The sequence below is a fragment of the Phalacrocorax carbo genome, chromosome 1 (genome assembly GCF_963921805.1).
Source record: "Phalacrocorax carbo chromosome 1, bPhaCar2.1, whole genome shotgun sequence".
Taxonomy (NCBI): domain Eukaryota; kingdom Metazoa; phylum Chordata; class Aves; order Suliformes; family Phalacrocoracidae; genus Phalacrocorax; species Phalacrocorax carbo.
In genome coordinates, this window is record NC_087513.1 from 124169582 (window position 1) to 124193262 (window position 23681).

Consider the following 23681-nt stretch of genomic DNA (forward strand, 5'->3'; position numbering starts at 1 on the left):
GTAATCCCTCTCCTTGTTCCCGATTTTTTTTCCTGGCATCTTCCCAAGAGGGGAGGGGAAGCGGAGCTAAAAACATTACGAAAAGAACCAGCATCGCCAAGCTGAAAATCATCCGGCTTTACCAAGTTCTTCTTTACCCTAGAAGGGAAAGCCTTCTAAAATATGTATTTTTAAGCATACGTGTAGGCCAATCATTTGAACTATACAAACATCTGCCAACTAGTACCGTGTCTGGCGTGCTCATGCTCTACTACGATGCTCAAACAGTTGGGCTGAAACACTAATTGCTAGGGAATACCTGAATTTAAACAAAAATATCCTTAAAGCTGAGAGAAAAATTCGTCTGCTTTCTCTTTAAGAAACCACCAAACACTAAATTTGGTGGCAATGATACCAAGTGGAATTTCAGCATGAGGAGATGTCTACAAACCTGACACTTCAGTGCCCGAGAAGAAAACTTCATACGTTATGGAAGGACGTACATATTTATTAAATCGTTATCCTCTGTGATATGCACACATTGTATTGTAACCAGTAAGTACACTTTTAATATTAGAACACAATATAGGCACCCAATTCTGAGGCACATTACTTCAAGTAAAAAATAAAATAATGCAGAGAGAAATAAATCAATACAATTTGGACAACATAAACCCAATTAATTCCTGGTATCCAAGGAGGATTACAGAGGAAAGAAAGTAATGCAAGAGACGGGGGAGGCAAGTATCCCAGACCTACTCGGAGGGGGAGAAAAGAGCTTCCCGCAGTACATTAAGATACTTCCCGAAAAAAGCAAGTCATTCCTAGGCTTTGCTCCAACCTCCGTGAATCGCTGCCTGCAAAGTTAACCATGACTCGTCTTCTTGGATTTTGTTAACAGGGCACTGACCTTCACGCCAGCATTCACACACAGCAACTGGACTGTCCGGTTGGGAACACCTTGCCAAAACTCAGGCCATGCACGGTGCAGTTAATACGGTCATTCATCCATTTTAGATATGCAGAGGTATCATCGCTAGCTAACTGCTCCCTTTAGAAACAGGGGGGAAAAAAAAAAAAAAAGAAAAGAAAAAGAAAAAAGCCACAAGAACCCCTCTCTTGCACAGAGAGATTTCTGCGTCTAGTAAGGCAGCTCTGGGAATAAGTTAGAACAACGGAATAATTCCGGATGTTAAAAATACCATTTAATTATAGGAACATAAACCATACCAAAAAGTTTAAGTCGCTTTTAGTTAATACATTTGCATTTATTTTAGAATATACTCTACATCTGAGTAAAAAAGTTTTAAATAAACTCCAGTACACGTACAACCGTGGCACCTGCCATCCGTCCGGCGACGGAGGGATGCTCGTCAGCCCGCTGGGTTCCCTCCCGGGTAACAGAAGCAATTTTACGCCAGTTTCATGTTCATCGGCTTGCGTCGAGCCTCCTATCTGCCAGCTCCTACGCCTCCACCACCACCACCACCACCACGCCAGGAACACGCAGGGCCTCGGCCTCCTCCCCGCCCGGGGAGGCGCAGCAACGGCTCGCCCCACACCGTACAATTAAAAAAAAAAAAAAAAAAAACAACACAAAAGAACGAGGGAAATTATTAATAAACTAGTATTGATTAATTTACATCTCTCTCTCTCTCGCTTGTGCGTTGGTAGAAAGCCGGCTGCAGTCCTGGGAGCCAGCAGGGGAGCCCCAGCCCCGCTCACTGCCCCCAGCTGCTGAAGCCGATCTCCTGCTTGTATCTGTTGGTGAGGACGTTGGCCTTGCGGGTGAGCTTGGAGAGGACCGAGTGGAGTCCGCTGAGGTGGTAATGGAACTGCTTCTCCAGGTCCTCCTCCCCCTCGCCCTCCTCGGCGGGCCCGCCGCCGCCGCCCCCCAGCTTGTCCTTCTTGCGGGCCGCCTCCTCGCCCGCCGGCGGCTGCACCACTCCCCACTCGATGTCGTTGCGGATGGATTTGAGCAGCATGTAGTGGCTGTACATGTCCCTGCGGGAGAAGTAGGCGCCGGGGTCGCCGGGCGGCAGGGCGGCCTCCCGCTGCGGGCAGACGCCCCCCGCCGCCTCCAGCTCCTCCAGCAGCAGCGGCACGTCGCGCAGCAGGCTGGGCACCATCACCGTCTGGTCCATGTTGTTGACGGCGCCGATGAAGCGATTCATGGCGTTGAAGAGGGAGTACTTCTGGCTGTACGAGTCGCAGATCTGCATCGTGGGCAGCTCAGCGGGGGCGGCTCGGACCGCGGGGCTCCTCCAGCGGTGGCGGCGTCCTCCTCCTCTTCCTCCCTCCTCCTCGCTAGCGGCACCGGCCGCCCTCCGCCGCCGGCTGGGCTGGGCGGCTGCTCGCGAACAGAGTCCTGCTGGGAGGCGGCGGCAGGCGCCGGGCTTAGGGGCTGCTCTCCCGCCCGCCCTCCAGCCCGCCTTCCCTTCCCTTCCCGTCCCGTCCCCTCCCGCCGGCGCCCTCTCCTCCTCCTCTTCCCCCGCCACCGCCTTTATCCTCGGCCCCATCTCCTTTTTTAGGCTTCCCCTCCCCGTCCCTTCACCCTTCCGCCCCACCTCCCCCGCCGCCGCCCCCCCCCCGGGGCTCCAGCCGCGGCCGCCGGCCCTAGCCGCTGCCGCTCCCCTCCATACACAAGAGGGGTAAAATGCAAAAAGACCCCACCACTCCCCCCACCCCGTGAGCCACGCGTGGCGTGGTGCTGCGGGAAGAGGGGTGGACGGGCGGCAGCCCCCTACCGCGCCGGTAAATTAAGATGGAGGCGGCCCCGAGCCCCCGCGGAGCGGGCGGGCGGGCGGGCACCCACCGTGGTCCGGCGCTGCTCCCCGCCGCCGCCCGTGGCTGCGCTCCCATCCCCGGCGCCGTATTTATAGCGCCCATCTTAAAAACAAGGTGTTCCCCCGTGCCGCCCCCCCCCCCCCCGGGTAAAGGCGGCGGGCAGCGGCAGCGCTGCGCCAGCCCCGCCTCTCACCCCGCAAGGCGGGGAGGGCACCGGCACCGGCACCGGCACCCGGGCGGCAGCCGGCGGTCGGGGCGGCTCTGGCGTGCGCCGCGCCAACTGCGGGCTGGGTCCCCGGGGCAGGTGGGCCCCACCCGCCCGCTCCTTTCCTGCGGCGGCAGCCGCCCCCCCGAGGGAAGGCAGGACCCACACCCCCCCCCAGCGCCGGCGCCGGTAACGCACTCCCCGCCGCCCCGGGATCACGGGCCGTGACCGAGTACCGCTTCCCCACCGCCCCGCTCCCCTCAGCGCCGCCGGGGCACGCGGCCCCGGGCAGGCCGCCCCATCCCCGCCGAGCACGGGGGGGGAGAGGGTAGCGGGAGGCGCGGCGGGGCCGGAGCGTGGGAGAGTGATTGACAGGGCAGGCGGCTGGGACACGCGGGCTCCGCGTGCTGACCGCGTTCGCCCAAGCCGCTTATTGGCTGCCGGGCGCGCGGCGAGCGTGACGGCCGGGCCGGCCCCCCTTCCGCTCCGCGTGCCCCAGCGGCAATTAGAGCCATCCCCCGGCAAGGGGGGGGCGCCGAGCCCGCCGGCACTCGGCCTCCCAGCGGCCCGCCTCGGAACCGCGGTTCCCCGCTGCCCTCGCCTCGCCTCGCCTCGCCGTGCCGTGCCAGGCCGGGGGCGCCCCTTCCCGGGAGGCCTTTGTCTGTCGGCCGGGGGCCGCCGGGCGGCCGGCATCACCCCACAGCCTCACCTCCGGGCCCAGCCAATCGGCGGGCCCTACGGCGGCCCGGCTCTGCCGCCCCCTGCCAATCAGCGAGCCTCGGCGGCAGCCAATCGGAAACAACAAAGCCCTCCGGCTCTTTCACCCCCCGCTCCCCCGCCGGCTCGCGCCGCCCTGGTAACAGGCGAGTCGGCCAGGGGAGCCGCCGTGGGTCACGTGGGGCAGAAGGGGGAGAGGAGGGGGGGAATGGCGCGCGGGGCCGTGGGGGGAGGGTTGAGGGGGTAGGCGGGGTTGAGCGCGTTGCCGTGGCAACGGGTCAACCGACAGCCAGGGGGAGGCGGCTCTCCCCTCCCCCTCTCCCCCGCCGCCGGGGCCTGAGCGGCGCCGGGGAAAGCCCGCGGCGCGGCTGGGCGAGCACCGGGAGCCCGGCAAACGGGCGGGCCGCAGCGGCGGCAGGGCGTCCGTCCGTCCGTCCGTCCGTCCGTCCGTCCGCCCGCCGCAGGGCCTCCGTTCGCCCCGCAGGCCCGCTCCTAGTGCGGGGACCGACGGCTCGGTGCTCCCCGCAGCCCCTCTGCCCCCCGCCCGGGGGGAGCGGGCCGGCTACCCGGGCACTGGGCGGGCGCCCTTTGCCAGCGGCACAGGTGCCGCCGCTGCTTGTGGTCAGGCAGCAGCAAGAGATACAGGCTGGTATAAAATTTTGGTCTGTTTGCAAATAAGTCACTACGGGGGGAAAAAAAAGGCTCATCAAGGCAGAGAATGGGCCACAACGTGCACTTGCATCCTTGTGTAGGCACCGTGTGTCATTAGTGCGCCGTTAGCAGTTTTGCTGCCTCTTAATTGAAATTCAGCGTGCGCTGGACTTCAGTAAATTGGAAAAAGAGATAAATCTTTAGCAAAAAGAGGATGTCACTTATTGTCTAACTTTCCTGTCCAAATTAAAACAAAATTAAAACGTTTGAACAAATTGAATCCAAAGACCTTACCCGTGGTTAGAACATAATGGCGGGGGGGGGGGGGGGGGGAGGGGGAGAAAAAGTTGACAGAAATAACCCAGCTTGAAACTGCGAGCAGGGGAAGTACCTGGTCACAGCAAAAGCACCAGACGAGGAAGCGCCATGTCTTCCGTGAGATGACACCATACAAATTATGACCTGAGCATAAAATCATTTTCATGCCCACCTGCCCTCATTTGTTCCCCAAAACGTCCAGCCACATGGGCTGCTTCCAACTTGGACTGTAAATGTTGCCTCATTTTAGCGTAGTGCTGGTACAGCGCTGTGGCCTGTGCAGGCACGCGCCTAACCCATTAGGCTGAGATAGATCATACTCAAGTCAAGCTTCACAGCATAAGGCAATCGTCTTTTTTTTTTCTTTTTTTTTTTTTTTTAACTTCCATATGTTCTGATCGATTTTGATATGCAGTGTAAATGTCTCTGGTATGTATAATGTATATCATTAACACAAGCCTGAGTAGGTTTGATTGCTCTTTGGTTGGAACGAAATAAAGGAGCGCGCCTTTCTAACTCCAGTGGTATGTAACTGCGATGGCTGTGTGCACGGGAGAAAAAGAGGCGGACTTTTCTTTTTCCCTTCCTGTTAGGAGAAGATGATCCCATTTGCAGCATAAAGTTTTACATGCAAGCAGCATTTAAAAAAGAATTTTCTTCTTTAGAATGACCCGATTATCGTGGCCATGCAACGCCTGGAAGGGGAATCAGCTAGAAACCCCTTATCTCATGCCCCGAGCAATGAGGAAGTTTGCACATTTGATCTCTGGCAGCCCAAAAACGTGTAACTGCTTACCTTTGCCCAGCACAGGGGCTGGGATAAAGAAACCAAAGCGACAACAAGCAAAGGTGTCTTTATCAAGCACCTCAGTTGGATGGAGCACTCCTGATGTACAAGCCCTGCAGCGAGGGCGTAAAGACACCTTTCCACTTGAATAGGTTTGATACTGTTATTCAGGAAAGCAGGAGACATAGAGAAGTTACTATATTAGCTAAAACCTTTACGTTTTCCCTGAAGTGAATGAAAGCTGGTGGTGTTTGGCCCTTGCTGGACGAGGGCCTTCTTTCTGTGGCCAACTCCTGAAGAAGAAGGGGGACAAACTATCACCATTACTATTTAGCTACTGCTCTTACTGAGCTGTTACCAGTATTAGCTAGTCAACTTAGCCATACATCAGTATTTAGCCACAGTAGTGCTAAAGTTACTGCTACAAAGGCGACTGTAGGAGCAATGCTGCTGGTGGCCTGTCTCCTCCGGCGACATTCGCAGCTGCACAGTATTTGTCAAGAAAAGACAGATGATTCTGTCAACTTGCGTGGGTTTTCGTAACATTTGCAAGGCCTATCCAGATTCTCTCTTCAGTGGCAAAAAGATAACAAACCGTCTTTGTTAACAGTCTTCCCAGGACGCATGCTGGCACGAAATAGGTGCCACTGGCACGTTGCAGACCAGCGATGGCTACACTTCGGCGGTTAGGAAGTTGTTCTGCTGCACAGTGTTTGCAAAATAAGATGAGATCTTGTGTGGGCGAAAAGTGATAAATATGTGCAAATATTTAGTGTTGCATTCTGCAGCCTGGGAACACCATTTGGGCTGGCCTTGTAAGAGCAACATCTCTTGGGAATTTCACTTACTCTCGTAATTTGTTGTCGATGTGACATGGCAGATTATAGTTCATCCTCGGAAACTGCGAGTCGTTTCCTTCTATTCCTATTTGACATACATTTTTGCTCAAACTTGTGAACTGCTTCCATCATTTTGGGTGGCAGTACAGATGCACGCATTTAACACTTCTCTCTCCTCCTATTTCTTTCTGAAAAAGAGTCCAGTTGTACCAAACTCTGAACCGAGGAAACTTGTCATTTCTCATCCAGAAGGAATGTATGTAAATCCATCGTCTTAACTGACGCCTCTCCATGAGCTTCATATAATCAGCCCTTGTAGCTTAAAGTGCTAATGGTCAGGGTAAGTAGAAATCTTATATGTTGAAGGAATGCAGACCAATTTGTCTCAGTCCTGCTGAAATCTGCAGTATAACTTTTACAAAGGTTTACTCATCTCTTTTCTACCTTTCACTTAGCCGCCTTTTACTCCTGTTTCTGTTTGTCCCCTGGGAGCAGAGTGATTGTCCAAAGTGGACAGAAGCCTCTGAGAAGGCGTGCAGAGGGGTCAGGAAGAGGAGGTTTGGAGAAAAGAGCCACGATCGTAAATCCCCTTTCCCTCTGGCACGCATGCAAATCCGAGCGAGACTGCACGCTGCCGGAAGCGGCACAACAATCACAACACGGGCTCCGCAGCGGCTCGGCTCTGCGCAGAGGAGCAGCCTTTCGTGTGCACGGTGAAAAGCACGGGAGTCCAGCGGGAGCTCTGCTGGGAGCAGGAGCAGGGAGCAGTGCTGGGCAGGGAGGTGGCCATCTCAGGCGGCTCCTGTGAAGCCCCTCCGAGTCACCTGGCTCTGCCGGTTGCACCTGGGTCTCTCCAGGCCCGCCACGTCTTCGCTTCCTCAGAACCATTCCTGGAAATCATCACAAGTTCAGCTTCAGTCTGTTTGCCAGTCACTGTGTATTTTCAGGGCCTGGGATCCCTCCCAAGCGGTGCTCAGCTCACACCAGGAGGTCAAAACAGGCTGAAACCCTCCGGAAAGTAGCCGATGGGATAAATGCTGCCACGGTGTTGTTCGCACAGCCTGCACATAGAATTCCTCTCCCTTACCTTTTGCCAGCCTCATCCCTTTCCCCTGGAAGCTGGTCGGAGCAGGCACTGTGGTATGCAGCGCCCAGAACAACGGCGGCCCTTTTCAAATGGCTCCTTAGCGCTGCCATAATAAGCCTGATAAATAAAACATGGCTTGCAGACATGGATTTACTGGAGAGGGCTAAGGGGGCTGTAGCTCCCTCATTAGTATCTCCCGGTGCAGCATGTGTGCTCCTCATTATGTGGCACAGTGGCGGTTGTCTAGTCATCCACGATGAGGCTGCAGCCACTCCAAGGATGTGCCCGGGATCCCAGGGATTATTTTTTTCTTCTGTGTTAATAATAGGAATATAAAAGAAAAGAAAAGGAAAAAAAAAAAAAGACCTTGAATAGGAAAAGGATGAAGGGGGAAAGACTGCAGCACTGAGTCAGATTTTCTCTCCCTTGCTTACCTGTAAGTCAGCAGCAAACGTGGAGAAATAGACATAGCCGTGCTAATATGGAATTGGTGTGAGTAGGGTCAAGGCCTCCAGACTGCACAAACTCTTATTTTGGGCATCTTTGTTTCCCTTCAGTCTGAAAATGCTGCTTTGTAAACTCTTGGCCGAAGTCTAAACTTCATTCTCTTCCTCCCATTTTTCTTCTGTTTAAGGGAGAAGAGTCAAATTGGATGATTTCAAGTCCCTCAAAGCTGGGGATGCGGGAATCTGGGTTAATCCAAACGGGGTTTGTGGAGGTTTGATCCAGCTTTTCTTTCTGGCCATCATTTAAATCCCTCCTTACCTCCAGCATACAAGCTGCGGCTGCATCATCGTAGCAACCCTGTGACCGAGAGGCATGAGAGTCTCCTCTGAGGCTGTAATCTCACTCTAAACAGCTCTCTAGTGGGTGCTCGTGAGTGGCAATACATCATGCAATTTTCTCCTTTAGAAGCTCACGGTGTCATCTCCGCCGTGATCCCTGCCCTGCCCCGCCAGCACTGGCAAGCCAGAGCCCAGGGCCGGCCTGGGAGCGGGTTCCTGGCACAGCACCGCATGGCTGGGGCACGTGTGGGGTCACAAATGGCGTTGGCAACATCTGCCCCTTCCTCTTTGCAACCCGGCCCACGGTCTGGTGGAAGAGGTACCTGTTTAGGATGGTGGGAGACTTTACTGGCATAGCAAAATAATCCTCGATAAACTTGTGACGTTCTGTAACGGTATTTAATATGCAGATGGCCAAACGAATGCCATCGTGATATATTTTTATGGACAAATATTATATATTAAGCCCTGATTTATGCATTTGAGCGTAATACCTGGGGCTCTGAGGAGAGCCTTTAATCTCTGTCAGCGAGGCAGCACGCATGCTAAAATGCCGAGTAAATCTGCACGGGAGCGGTGAACCGAGCGCAGCATATATCAGAGTTCTTCCGCCTGATAAAATTAAATACACAAGACCACCTTTCTGTGACATTAACGGTTTGATACGCAAGGGCTGACATCAGGAAATACCGACCTCCGCTTCCCGCTCTGACCATAACCTGCAGCGTTCCTGCTGGTTCTGCCGTCCCCATCCCGAGGTGCGGGAAGGGTGTCATGTCAAGCTCCCAAGAGAAGTTCCTGGGTGAAGGAAGGTCCCTGCCCGTGACTTGCCCCCTCTCCTCCCACCGCTCTGCCGCACCTTGCCTTCCGTGTGGCTGCCGGGGTGCAGGCGGGGGTGGGGGTGGGGCCTGATGCCCTTTTTCCCCTTTGTCAGCACATATAGGGTGAGCATCGTCTCAGCGTGGGGTTCTGCATTTAATAATCTCACCAGCTCAACTGTTTTTATCTGAATCTCCCTTCTGAACTGATAAATCTAAATTGCACATTTTCTAAACCGCTTAGCTTAGGGGTAAATCTTGCAGGTATCCTCAAATGACTAGCTGCTGTCTTCTGCACCTGTCTAGCACCATCTACTGTAGCTTTTTTATACTGTTTCCCTTTCCCTTCCCGTCTGCATGCTTACGATTCCTGCAGGAGCTGCCTCCATCCCGAGGAGTCTGTGCGAGAACGAGAGCTCTGGTTTTGTTTGAAAGGCCCGGGGCTGGCACGATGGTGAAACAAATGCAATAAGCGTTCATCCTATAGATGAATGCTCCTCGTTTTAAACCAGTGACCTGATTTTCAGTACCCAGCTTGCTGTTGATAAATTTTTCACTCTTCTCAGTGCTCAGAAAGAGAGGAAGATGGAGCAGAACAAAGGTGGCCCACCTTCGCTGAAGCTTTCCATGCTAGCTGGTGGATCAAGGATTCGGGACGTGGCAGGATGAGGGGCTGGAACAGAGCATTGTGCGGGGAGGAGAGGGCCTGTGTGGAAACAAATCTTCCGGCTGCTGCCAGAAGATGCCAAGGGGGAGACAGCAGCTTGGATTTCTACCATCTGATGCGGAGTTGTGGGATGGGACTAGAAGCAGCAGGATTTTCCTGTGAAAGTCCTATCTCCTCTTGTTACCCTCAGTATTAAAAGGGAAGCTGCTCTGAAGGAGTACCCTGCTTTTCTCAGCTCTGCAGTTCAGAGCTGACATGGAGGCGTTATGTGTCCTTATGATATGCACTCCTATTACAATGTGGTTTTGTCTGGAGGATGTTGTACGGTTGAAGACGACTATTACAACCAAAAATAGAACCAGACCTTTCTGACTGCTATGACTATTATGGATCTGTATGATTAATATTTAGTAGCTTTACAAAAAGCACCAAAAGCTGGAAGTCAAAATCAGAACAAAGTTGTGCTACGGATTGCATATGGCTGGGTTTTTTTTTTAAGAAATCTGTTCATAATGAGCATTTCTGGAGGTGATAGATTAGCATAAAAATACTGCCAGTCTGTTCCAGGGCTGTAAAACACAAAACAAGGTACATCACACATTTTTTGTTTTTTTAATCATTAAAACCCAGATTATCTGTTTGTAACTAACTTGTTTCAATGGCAAGTAACGTATTTTTCCAGTCCTGGAAATGAGGTAGATTTGGCAGCTTAGCCTACGAAGTTCTGTGGCAAATCTGCAAACTGAAAGACCACAGGGTTTTGTCCTGGCTTTGTTTCTTGATGAAGTTCTGAAAAGAGCTAAATTAAATCCATGCTCTAGCCATATGTGTAATTTTGCTCTACTGGAATAGCTTATAGCTGTCAGTGAATTTCTCCATACTCTCAGCATTGTGTAAGGGATGATACAAGAGCCTGAAGATTACTCTCTCCAGTAGTACCATGCGTTTGTGAGCTTAAAATCATTACAACAGCATTTTTCATTTACATGGCTGGAGAGAATCTGTTTTTGCAGTAAATTTGTATTTGAAAGCAGATTTCTGTGTCCATCATTATTGGTGGTTTACAAGATCTCGCTCCCCCCCCCCCCCCCCCCCCCCCCCATTTTGGGGATGTGGGAGCAAATGAAATAAACCCATCATAAAAAATAATTTTGTCCAGGTGGAACATAAATCAGCCAAAAAAATATTATTCTACATGGCAAATAAAAAGCATATGCTGTATTATTTAAAGCACAGCCTCCATATTCACATACAAAATTAATGCTACGGTGGGAGGTAAAACTGATGGAGGCAGACAATGAAAATATTAGGAGTAAAACATGATGCCAGGAACAATTCGAGCAGAGCCACTTGCAGGGTCATGGTCATATTCCATTTCAAATGGGCATGGAAATACACTGTGGGTTATTCTTCTCCAGAGATGCACAGATAATAAGCACCTGCTCCCCATGTCTACTCTTCCCTTTTAACTGTTGATTTATTGGATGTTTCTGAAAGCTGTGGTCAGGCTTGTGAGGGATATATAACGTGGTGCCTGCAGGAAGAAATGGGATCGGGCAGACGAACTGCCAGACTCCCCGTCACTACCGTGGGGTGAAGGGCTGTGTGGGGTTCAGAACAAAAGCCGGCTCCTCTTCAGCTTCCCGGCAAAATGACACCACTGAAAGGTAAATCAGCAGTCTCCCTGTGCTCATTGTGCCTGGGTCGCACCCAGAAAAGTCAGTAAAAAATCCTAAACTACGTTCCTTGCCTCAAACTAGAGTAAATGGTGGGTTCTGAGGAAACACTTAGAGCGTTCAGCAGTCTAAGGTGCCAAAGGGGTCTTTTCCATCACTAGATATTTGGCTTCCACAGCATCAAAGAGACTACCAGAATATATATATCTATAAAACATATTATTGTGTGTGTTTTAAGGTCATGTTCAGAACAGCATTCAGAAGCCTGCCTTCTTACATGTATAAGAAGGTACATACCCCATACTGCTACTGCACGCTGCATTGGAGACGGTACCACTGGCAAATCTTTTAGACTTATCCCAGTTCTCCCAGGGTTGAGGAGGGGGTTTCACTCCATTCCTCCCCTGAACTGACCAACAGCCTCACTAAATAAGGGATGAACATAATATTCAGATAATGTTGAAGCTGGGTCACTACGAAGAGGCTTTGAATTACTAAGATATTTTTCTGTGTAATTTAATTGAAAAAATAATGGCACAGAGATCTCTCCTGGTGTAAGTTATGCTCTTTCACTGTTCTCTGATATTTTCTTCACTGCAGCAGGAGTGGAGCTTTGCAGCCATGAGGTCTTGGGATGTTCTAGTTGTGGAGGTCTGTGAGATTTAAATGACACCGCATGCCCATTTAGAAACAAAAGAAAGAAAATGCCGTTTAATTAAAAATGTGAATCTGGAAATGTAGGGCTATTGAGAATCATTATGAACTGCACATTTTACATACATGGCTAAGCAAAAGGCCCACTGTAGTGACTGGAGTAATGTATGGTTCAGTTCCCTTATGACGGTAAGCAGTTTATTAACCTAGAACTACAAAATCATTCAAAATGACATTTGGCAATGCTGAACTTCTAACATAAATCCCCTGATGTAAGGAAACCGAGAGGGCAGCCACACAGCCTTCCACTGAGCCCTGCTGTGTCTTTAAACAGCAGCAGGAGAGGTGCACCGGGAGCTGGGATCAGAAAGATAGAAGAGCAGTGTGGAAGCAAGAAACTCTTGCATTTTAACCCTGTCTCTGAGTCCCGCTATGGTCCTGAGCCACTCACCTTGGGCCAGAGATCCAGGCATTAAGCAGTCACAGTGAAGGCCGGCCTTTAAAAAGAGCTCCCTGTGCTCATTCCTGAGCCCCTTGGACCTGAATTACACACCCCAAAGAGCACTGAGGTGTTTAAAAATCAAGTCCTGATGGTGCACACTGGGGTCTTTTGAAATAGCATCCTTAAGGTCTGATCTTGCAAGTTCTCGATGGAGTTGTGAGCGTGTCCCACTTACAGCTCTACTCCCGCTACCTCTCAGGCAAGTCAAGGACTGACTCCTTATTTATTTTGACTGGAAGGGAACACAACCTTGGCCACCACATTTGCTTCAAGGACCCGTTGGGGTCTTCTTGCAGGGTCAGGGCCTGCAGGACTCACCTCCTTGGTTGGACTCTGCGTGTCTGTAATGGGGAGCAGCACGGCTGCATTGCTGTGGAGCTTCGCCCCTGGCGTGATGGTGTGACCACGGCGCTAGCGGGGCTTGACCGCTTTTGGGGTGCGAGTGTGTGTCTCTGCGTGATGCTGCAGGGGTGCCAGCTTGCCTGGGACTAGATCAGAGACCTCTGCACCATGTTCCATCCCACGCTGTCCTTGTGCCCTCTCTCCATTCGAGATATTATGGGTTTTCGAAATGAAGTTACAAAGAGTTTCAGGGAGTACACCTGACTGTGAAGGTTCCTGGTAGATTTTACAGGCCAACAGCTGTATTTCATTTTGCATAAAGCTCTATCTTCTCTCTTTCTCAGTGCCTTGTGCAATCTATGTTTGACCATCATGAACCAAAGAACAGGATTTTCACTTCTGCATGCACCAGACCTTAACCAAAGGTGTAGTCTGAAAGACACAAAATTACTCACGTGCACAGCGAGGCAGAAAAAGGTCATCTCTTCCTCCACAGGCTTCTCAACCTGGGTCTGGACTCATCATTTTTCACTTTGGAAATCCCCTGGAGATGAACCTGCCCCATGTAATGTGACCGGAGGGCAAAGCTCTCCTCCTCTGCCACCAGTGCTCGCAGCAGGCTGCCGACGGCCTGGTAGCCAAAGCTCCTCAGCAGACTCCCAGGTGGGCTGCTGGGCAGGCAGAAAGAAAAATCAGGCAGACCTTATCGCTTGCCTGGCAGGTTGGTTCCTGGTCATCAGAGGATTTTTAATTCCATGTGAATCTTTTTCTTTGACAGACTGGTTTCAAGTCAAAAACATGTTTCCCAGCCTGACCTGCACGCCTGTGTCATGCCTGCTCTACCATGTAACTGGAAAGGAGATTTGGGGCACAGGTCTGGCAGAAAGCACTGCCAAAAGTACAAAGTAAACATACCTCCCCAAATGGAGGGAGGTAAATTTACTCTCTGATGTCTTTCAGCCCTAGTAATCTCAACCATTCCAGTAATTTCAACTGGTATAAATAATGCTGCAAATGTTTTCCATCAGAAGCGTTACCTTTTAGCTGACGGCGTCCCTTTAAGCGCTGAGACACTGTTGTGCAGAGTTTTTTGCTGTAGCCAAACGGGACTAGATTGAGATCAATAGCCCCATTTCGCCTGCCACTTACTTAAGCTTGATCTGAACCTGTGTTTGTAGAGCTGAAAGACTTTTCTACTCCATCACTATTGTGCCTCCTATTGCCAGCCCACCTGTGAGAATTCACATTCCTATATTTTAAAAAGAAATATGATGGACAATGAAAATAAATGTTTGTTTTGTTTTAATGTGCTTAACTCAACACTTTTTCTGTTATTAAGGCTGGGCTAGAATGGGACTGCTTGGAAAGGAGAGACATCTGCTGTAGAAACTTTCATAACTCATTCAGAGTTATTGGTCTTACCCACAATATTAGTGATAAAAATTGATTATCCATTCCCACTTGCTTCACGATCCATAGCTATTTTTTTCATTCATATTATAAGTTGTTTTATATGGAGTGAGACAGTGTTATTTAAATAGCCAAGGGTGAGCATAATACATCTTACTTGCTAAAAGCCCATACCAGCAGAAAGCAGGATTTTTTCATGTTAGCCCTGTCCTGTCCTGAAGGTAGAAATAATCTGGACTTGGCAATTGCCACGGCTTCTTTCAAATCTAAAGAGAAAACACCCTTTGGTTAGTGTATGTGCACTGCCCACTCAGGCTTACTGCTGCCTTTTTATCCCCAAGTGCAAAGTTTGGGTCTCGATAGGGCCCCGTCGTTTGATGAACAGTTATGCTGAGCTTCCTAGGGGAAGGTCAATTTGGGACTGTCACCAGCACCTCACAGAGGGCAGGGGAGAGGGGGAAGGACTGAATGCTGCAAGGATGGAGCGAAAAATTAAAGGGAAGGGCACAGCTCAAAGCTTCTGCAAAAGTTTCCAAGAGAAACTTCTGTTTTGGAAGTCACGCTTCAGCAATATGGGCTCAGCTGTTCCCAAAGAAGGGGACCATACAAAAGACAGCTCCAAGGGGAGATGTCCACATCATGACCATTAGCATTCAGAGCCTCGTACTCTCTCTTCCAGCTGTTGGGGAGAGAAGTAGCGTTCCTGCTGTCAGCTCTCTGCGTTCCCAAGCAGTAAAAGGGCAGAGCAGTTTGGATATCCCCTTCAGATGAAACTGTAAAAGCTGCAATCTCCAACTTAAATTGATTCTTTGAGTCCCGCAGTTGGATATGGTGTGGGAACAGAGGTTATCCCTAAAATGGGGTAGGCTGTAGTGGTGCAGTTGTGTGGAGGAGTTTATTGACATGACAATAACCTTAACTTCCTTACAAAAAATAGAAAGGTAACTTAATGGCCTGCCCAGAGATCAGTGGTTTTGACTTAGACCTAAAAAATTTTGGTTATTTGATCCAAAACTAGACCCTGGAGATTCCACCTTTCCCTCTGTAACTCCTTTTAGCATAAACAGATATTATCTGCGAATAAGGAAAAGGGAGAACAGACTCCTAATAAAAATACCTCGCAGCTTAACTGCATAGGTGGTATCTTCCCTCACAAGGTAAAACAGCCAATGCATAGACTGACATGAAATTGAAAGGAGAGGTGTTTCCCCATGGGACTATTAAATGTAAATCTCTTTTTGTTCCATAAGGAGATGACACAAGTTTTTCCACCCGGTTGCTGGATAATCTCTTTTGGAGTGAGAACTGCTTGTCTTGCACGGGACCTAGAGCTCCTAGGGGCAACTGCAGAGCAAACAACTGATGCCAGCAACAGCAGTTAAGAAAAACAGCCACCTATAGATCCATACCGGCCTTTACGGTCTCCTCACCTACAGTATTTAAGAGCTGCATCTGATCTTTAAGGCATAATTTCTGCGGTCGCAGGTTACCCCCGTGGTTTGAAGGCGGGAGGAAGGTCAGGCGAAAGGGCAGCGGGGTGTGGAGCCCACCCTCTGCGGGATGCCCACGGGCAGGCTGTACCCACAGCCACCTGCTTTTGGGGGGCCGGGGGGTGCCAGGAGCAGCAGCCCGGACTGCGCTGCCAAAACTGACGCTGTTTTGCCATCTAGTGCCGCGGGTCCAGATTGCAAGAGCCCATCGCCGCCCGCCCCGCTCCGGCGTGGCCAGGCTCTCAAAGAAACCCCATTTTATGGCCCAGCTAGAATTACAGGAACTTCAGCTTTTTTTTTTTTTTTCTTTTTTTTTTTTGTTACACATTAATTTGCATCAATATTTTATGTGCCGTAATGGCTGGATGACCCTGGCTCAAAGAGGCGGGATTTCATGTTGTCAATAGTAATGGGAAGGGGATAAATCACCGGTGGCCACGCGAGCTGTCTGTGGCTCGCTGGAAAACACTTCCCTCGCTGATCGCTGATCAGCTATCGCCTAGAAGTAGATATTTAGTGTCATGCGGATCTCCTGATTTAGGGCTGAAACTGTGACGGAGCTGAAGCCTTTAACCGAGTGCCGCTGCAGCCGCTCAACTCATTTGGCAAATGAGGCTCCTTCGGGCTGTGATGGACGTGATTTACATGGGGAGGCTTGGGAGGAGAGCCAGGTGAATTGCTTTCAGTGACAGTGAGTAATGAATCTGATCAATTTTGCGGGCCCTCCCTCTCCTCTGGTAATTGTCCACGAGTAGGTCACATTTTCTCACGTTTAATCATTCTTCTAAATTATTTGATGAATAATTTCACTGAACGTAGGGTGTCCTTAAAGAATGTGCAAGCAGTTTATTGGGGGAGCCGTGGAGTCAAAGGGATTTTAGCTGGTTGACTGGAAGCGCAGAAACACTGTATTAAGCCTTTTGGTCAGGACACACAGGGTGTTTTCACGCGTGTGAATTTATGATTTACTTTCTGAAATCATTCTCCCCTGTTCATTTAGAGTGTGCTGTGTCCACAAACTTTGGGGCCGTGACATTTTTAAGACTATAACTAGATATGAAAAAATGCCTGCAATGCAGCCCAACCTAATTTCCTATAAAATACAGATTAATATTTGCTGAACCTTTTAGTTTTAGTTTTATTTTCAGCAAATTCTAGTCACCTCCAAAATGGAGAGGGGAGAGGTAAGTGAGTTTGGCTGCCCCGCACGTAGAACTCATCATCATCATGACTTAGATCGAAAAGTCTCATGCTTCATGAACTGAAGTTAACGGGGAGGCAGGGGGAAAGGGACAGATTTGGACTTTGAATACCATTTCCTTGGAAAAAAGTCTCTTTGTTGGTAACCAATTTCCAGAGGAGCTTTAGAAATGACTTCTGGTTTTGTTATGTAAAACTTCCTTCTGCAGTTGGATCCACACATACGCCTTCGCAGGCACAAGAACTTGTCATAGGGGGCGGCTGGCTTTGCCTGGGTAAAGAACGAGAACATAAACTACGTGCCAAGCACATTAAAAATCAGATGATGATGGGGTAAATAAAAAAGAAGCTGAGATGAGCTGGGGACTAACAGGTAGTCAGAAAGAGTGAAGACATTGATAATAAACTAATGAGCTGTATTAAGAACACCTCTGCCGCTGCACAGAAAAACAGGGCAACAGCCATACCACCATGAGGAAAACTTGGCAGCTTTCAAATAAAGCCATACCACGCCCCGTAGGCTTGGTGAGCTATGAATAATACCAAGGTTTAATTTGACATGCTAGCACAGGCTGTATTGTCATCTACAATTCAAATCTTTACTTAGGAGGTTATTGGGTTTGCTATCAAGAGAGAATAACAAAGAACTCTTTGAAGACAAGATCCAGTGAGACCCGGTTTTCTACAGATTCATGGCTTAAGGCTGAGCACCTAAGAGGGCTTTGTACTGTCTAATAGCAGTTATGCTCACACCGTACCCTTTCGCTCAGCTGGGAACATTAATAGGGTCTTTTCCATCCACCTTCCTGCTTTCATGCAACCCTCAGGAAATTTCTGTCTTGGACATCTTTTGCCCTCTGTCACATTTGGTTAAATCGGCCGCTGAATTTAAAAACTGTTGAGGCTACCTGGACTGAAAATCAACCAATGGATTGAATTAGTCTTGCTTCCTTAGCAAACTCAAAGTTAATCAACACACGGTTGGAGGGATGAAGACTTCAGCCTTCAAAATGGGATTGAATCGCAGCAGAAAGGATGACCTTTTTGAAGCCAGACAACCATTTTCATCATTATCAACAATAATGACTAATAAAGTAGTAACAATAACAGCCGACCTTTTGTGTAATAGCTTACACCTCAAAATGCTTTTCAAGCTTCTTTTTTTCTGCTTTTAGAGTCATTTTCTCAAAATGCATTACATTTTTGCAGTGTTGCTGAAGTCCAGTCCCTCCTTGGATAGGACAAAGGCAATCACACGGACTGCAACACACTGCACATCAGTGAAGGGAGAGGAAATTTTAGACAAAGGCATTCAGATAGATTCCTGCTCCAACATAAAATGTCAGGGTTTCTGTCGTCTTAAAGCAAGGAAGCCAGGACTTAGACGGTAGACGTCTTATTCAGTGTTTTCTTGGCTAGACTAGGCAAACTGAGCATTGTTGTAGCTAAGTCATCCCAACGACAACCTCCCATTAATACAAGGAGCTGAGTTTGGATCGGAGTTGTGCTGTGAATGCATAAACACAGCAGGCTTGATTTTATGAGATGTGCAGTGATGTGCGATCGCACAGATCCTAAAAGATACAGAGCACGTGCCAGATAATGCCTCAGACCCAAAATTGTAAAGGCCCCTCTTCCAAGGACTTGAGCGCCAAAGATATGTTCAAAGGCAGAGAAGCAGCCATTGAAAAGCCTTTGAAAGTATCATTGCTGAGCTGCAATTCGTTTTTACTTTTGGGGCAGGATGGATTGTATTAGTTCGTATTCTTACAGAAATATTAGCTCTGGAGTCTCTGCATGTATGAGGATATATACACAGAGAGAGAGAAGTTACTGAATGCTTTATATTTTGCTCCTTGCAGATTCTAAACTGGTGATAGTTACATGTTGAGAGGAGGCTGAGCTCTCATTACTCACCTGCCATCAGCACACAGACACGAGCGCTTCCTCTGCAGTTCAGCGAGCACACAGAAAGAGTACTGTAACACTTACTAATGAGTTTCCCTTTACAGTATTTCATTAAGGTATTATTATTATTATTCTTACTATTTTTCTCCCAGTAAGTGTGCACAGAGAATGACTAAATAATTTGGACAGATATAGCATGGTCGGGAAAGAAAAGGTTTTCTAAGCACTTTGTTTTCCCTCATCCTGTTCCCTCCAGCAATAAGAATAAAATCCCATGGTTTTCATGCAGAACCTTGTGCAGGAGACGGGCAGCAAATAATTAAGCATTCCTTTCCGAAAGCCCAGCTTAGGCCTTGTGTGCAAACACGCAGATAATGCCGCTGCAGAAATGAGGCGTTAGTGGCTGTGTTAGCATACCGGTTTGCCAGCAAGTGTAGAAGGGGGCTGCACACAGTCAGAGCTTGCTCGCTGGCCTGATCTGTGTCAGAGGGTCGGTGTCAAGCGCAGCTAAAGCCTGATGGATGGGCATAGACAGCAAAGTGTAGTGGGCTTGTATAGGGGTCAACACCTGGAGGAACTCTACAAGCATTAGAGGGAGAAAGGAGTGGCACATCTTTAGCTTTCCTTGGGTTCATATGAAAGTAAGTTAATGACATAGCCCATATCCATCTCCCTGAGTTAGACACAAGGGCAGGTAGGAGATGCTGGAGCAACCTCAGATACAGTAAGCCTACACCAGCTGCTGGTGTTAGGCCAGCTGTGATGTGCTGAGCATGAAGCTGATGGAGCAATATTCAAGGGATCCTGACTAGCCAGCTTTCCATACACATATTTCCCTTTGATAAATGAAATTTGGATGGCTTCTTTAAAGCTCCTTAGAGCTGCAGAAGCTCAGTTATGTTTTTGGAAGGGCATAGGATAAAATAATGGAGTTGGCTGGAGGTGGAATTGAGATGAGAGAAGGATAAACTAGACTGAAGTTTCCTTCTGTACTTTGTTGATGCAAGCACCACAGGTAGCTAAACTGAGATGTAGGGCTTCAGAGAGGCAAAGACAGATAAGGAAAGGGCTGAAACACTTTTCTATGTCTGTAACACTGTGTCAGGAATGATCTTCCAATTCCAACCCCCCCCCCCCCCAAATAACAATATGTGAAGTTGTATGAAGAATGTTTGATATGAAATACTAATTGTATGTAAAGCTACTTCTGAAGTTCTGTAAATGAGCTTTTCAAGCAACTTACAGGGGTGAGAGGTCATTTTTCATTGAATTTCAATGGGATTTGTGCATCTGTTGTTTCACAGTCTTGAATAAAATTCTAAAACTGTTGGTTTTCACAGCAGCAATATTTAACTGCTTTCTTCATACTGTAGTCAAAAACATCAAAGTCCTTTAACTACAAATCCATATAATGGACAAAAAATTACCATTTGAAAATTGTAGGCTACTATATTCATTTAAAGAAAACATTCTTAATCTTCCTAATCCCTATTCAAATAAATCCAGCAACTACTTTAAGAGACATGTAATGATCTAATGTACTCAGCCAGTGCTGTGTCTCCTTGAGTAACTCAAGGGGAGAAACCAAAACAAAACAAATTTCCAGCCAGTTGCTAGATGGGGTTATGGCACAACTTAGTAATTTAAAGCAAAATGGGAGACAGATGGAGGCCCTTTCAGAAGTCAGATTTTGGTAGTTAGAAAGGATGGTGATAGTCAGAATGTGATAAAACCCCAGCTACCAATCACCCAGAGCAGATCAGACCTAAAAAGGCTGTGAGTATCCAGAAGTCACAGCCTTACATTAACAATCTGTAAATAGTTTAATTAACTCCACAGGTCTCCTATGCTTGAGGTATGAGTTATTCGCTTGGGAGCATTACTAGGGTACTTGGGCATGAGCGTTGCTGGAGTACTCGGGATGCCATGAGGAGCGGCAGGGATTTAACACGGCTGATCTGAGCCCCTCAGTCAGCTGCCCCGAGCTGAAAAGCCCCCATTTGACTGCCTTTCCAGATAGACACAGAGGTCCTTCTCACTGTCCATCCCAGGACTTCAGGCTATCTTCTCTCTATTTCAACGTCAGTGAGTGGAGTCATTGCAAAGTGCTTTCCCACACTCCCCCTTCCACACTTTCTTTTTCAGCATCATGGAAAAAACTGGGTCCACACTTTTCAGGAATACTCCCTAAATGACTGAATGTTCATGTGAGAATATGTAGGGGGATTGATTATACCATCTTTTACTTTGAGGGTTTGTTACTGGTTACAGTATTTCCTCTTTGGCTGCATTTCTTCCCTACTCTTCCCTTTTTTGCTGGAGGTACAGCACATCAGGCTTGATCGTGTTCACATGGGGGGCTTCTGCTTTCTCCAAATCGTTTGACTGTGTCTCATCAAGCTGAACACACTGACAATTACTGGGTGACATGCTGGCTGCTATTTTGAATTGACATTATTCTTCTTCCAAACTTTCAGCCTACTTCCAAAGGCACTCATGGTTACCTGCCAGGGTGCTACTCACTGCCTTTTCCTTTTCTGTGGTAATACAGTACTTTAGGAGCAATTTCTGCTAGGATGCCTTGGAGCAAGGGGATTACCATCACAAAATTGCACAGTGACCTACATGGCCTGCCATGTCTTTCCAAACTGGTTCCCTGTCCTTCTGCCACCTGCAAAGCTCACTAAAGGGTACGGCTACTCAAGCCTGTGTTTCTGGGGTGACACAGCACCTCTCCTTTCTTTAGCTCTCCCTGCAGACATCTTGCTTTCTTTCATTAACTTTTTTTCAGTTTAGCAGCTTTCTAAAAGCAGAGACACTTGATCATCATCTCAGCTTCACCAAGCATGTCAAGTCTGTGCTGCACATCAACTAATGTCACACTGTTTGTTGGATTACAGTTTAAGTTTAAATATGGCCATCCTGATCAAATAGACACTGGTGAAGGTGGGAACAGAGACCATGGAACATTTTACAGTCATTGCCATAGCTTGGCAAAGTCCTATTATTTATTTACAGCTTCATTTTGTCCTGTAGCATGAGCCTGACTGTAGTGGTTGAAGGGGAAGGAGGAGGAAATACTCTATGGTGACGCTGGTAAATGCTCTGGATCCTTGCTCTCAGCCTTTCTCTATGTCCGCTGCTCTAGCTGTCATTCTTATTCTGATTCTGAGCAAATCACTTTCTTTAGTAAGTGGTTTGAGTTGCATCGCTGGGTGTGAACACACTGACCTACTTCCACCTCCTTTGCAATTTCTAAATTTCCCTGTTTACCCCTTTCATTCTCAGCTTGTTCACTGCTGCTTATAATCAACAGGCTTTGCTTTTAACCACAATCTTTGTGATTGGTTTCCCCAGACGTAATTAAATTGTCTGGGATTGACATCTGGCTCTGCTGAGGTTCGGGTTGTATCTACTTGGATGCCTCAGTGTCGTCCTTGATTTGGGATTCTGATCACTGCCTGCCCCCGCATGGCACATCATCAATGGGTGTTTTCATTCCTGCAAGACTCTCTTGCGCCTACAATAACACTGTGAAGTGTCTCTGGCTCTCAAAGCACTCCGGAAGGTTATTTCAAGACTCTCTCTCAGCTGTGGTGCCTGTTGTGCATGCTGGAGCCTCCAGCAGGACTGCATCAAGCTACAGGCATTTGTAGGGGTCCCTGTCCCTTCGCAGGAGGGCCATGAGCTCTCCAGGGCTGATGTTTTCACCTTCACACCCAGCTGGAGCTCTGGTTTGGAGCATCCCTTGGTAGCTGAGAAAATCCTGCTGAAATAGCTGATTTGTGGAAGAATTGAGTCTCTTCCTGCTGTCTGTGATCTTGCCTAAGGGTCAAAGCAAGACCTGGTACCTCTCCTGCCCGCCTTCCTCTCCTCTGCTGTTATGAAGCCTTCTCTTGTTTCATATGCTACAAGCTATGCTATCTGCGCTCTTCTTCTCCAATGCTTCTTCTAATCCCTTAATTTCAGGTTTGTGAAACATTGCAGGTGGTAACAAGAACAGGGCTTGTCTTTTCCATGACATACCTATACGTCCCTGGGTGACAGCCCTGTGTCTTTCATAAGGATACAGTTAGTACCCTTGCTCCTGGGAAGGCTTTTTGCTAGTTATTGTTGTAGCTTTTGGTGACGTGCACCCTGTTGGTCTCGGGCCTAATAGCTCATGTACATGCAATCTCACGGCCTGCTGCTTTTCTTTGTCAAGTTCATTGACTTTAGTGGATTTAGTGACAGGTCTAGAGTGACCCAGTCTAGAGATGTCCCTCACTGGAAAGTTTGACATTGCAAGTTTTAAACTTCGTATTGTATTTCCCATGTTTTCTGGTCCTGTGCTTGCTTGTGTGGCCGTGGTTAGCTATGACCATCACTATATGTTTTCACTAGCGAGAGCCTTAGAAGTTGGCAGATTGTCTTCTAATTGCACTTGAACTTGCTCTTATCTTTCCTGTAAAGACCCTTCACCGCCCAGCTTTTCCCTCTCTGAACTCTTTGTGATTGTTTCTAGTTGGAAGCTCTTCAAAGTATGCATCCAATCTGTCTTGTTATCACTCCTTGTAGAAAAGGTTTCCCACTTTCCCTTGGATTTTGCGTGCACTTCTCTGTCTGCTTCACTCTGGCATTTCCAGCCACATGCTCTTGGACACTTTCTGGACATCATGTTGCAGTTGTGTTTGTTCATTTCTGTTGTGGGCATGTTGCTTTGCCCAGTGTGACCTTTGCACTCATGCAGAGGCTGCTTTCTACAGCCCAGTAAGGAGACATTCTGCACACTTGTAGGGTGCTAAATGAAGATATATAGAGAGCTGATCAGTTTTGAGTACAGAGTTTCTTCAATATGCCAGATTAACAAGGCTAATTAT

At 48.5% G+C, this 23681-nt stretch overlaps 2 protein-coding genes and 1 long non-coding RNA gene across 4 annotated transcripts in view; 1 reads left to right on the forward strand and 2 right to left on the reverse strand.

Moving 5' to 3' along the window:
- Positions 1–466: 466 nt before the first annotated feature.
- On the reverse strand, positions 467–2884 carry MID1IP1 (MID1 interacting protein 1). 2 transcript variants are annotated; one of them, XM_064473321.1, is made up of 2 exons: positions 2791–2884; positions 467–2347 (listed from the first exon to the last, which is right to left on the reverse strand). In XM_064473321.1, the coding sequence occupies exon 2, from the start codon at positions 2199–2201 to the stop codon at positions 1701–1703; it is 501 nt and encodes a 166-aa protein (XP_064329391.1). In that variant the 5' UTR covers positions 2202–2347; positions 2791–2884; the 3' UTR covers positions 467–1700. The 2 variants fall into 2 exon arrangements, with proteins under 2 accessions (XP_064329391.1, XP_064329395.1); XM_064473325.1 differs by having other exon boundaries at positions 467–2350; positions 2791–2874.
- A 2954-nt stretch (positions 2885–5838) lies between these two features.
- On the forward strand, positions 5839–10673 carry LOC135317310 (uncharacterized). The gene is made up of 2 exons (XR_010376322.1): positions 5839–6623; positions 6779–10673. It is a non-coding gene; the product is annotated as an uncharacterized LOC135317310 (long non-coding RNA).
- Positions 7805–23681, reverse strand: part of TSPAN7 (tetraspanin 7) — a 127646-nt gene continuing 111769 nt past the window's right edge. Inside the window, exon 9 of the transcript XR_010376310.1 lies at positions 7805–11969. The gene's annotated coding sequence lies outside the window, so the exon portion shown is untranslated. The remainder of the gene's footprint in view (positions 11970–23681) is intronic.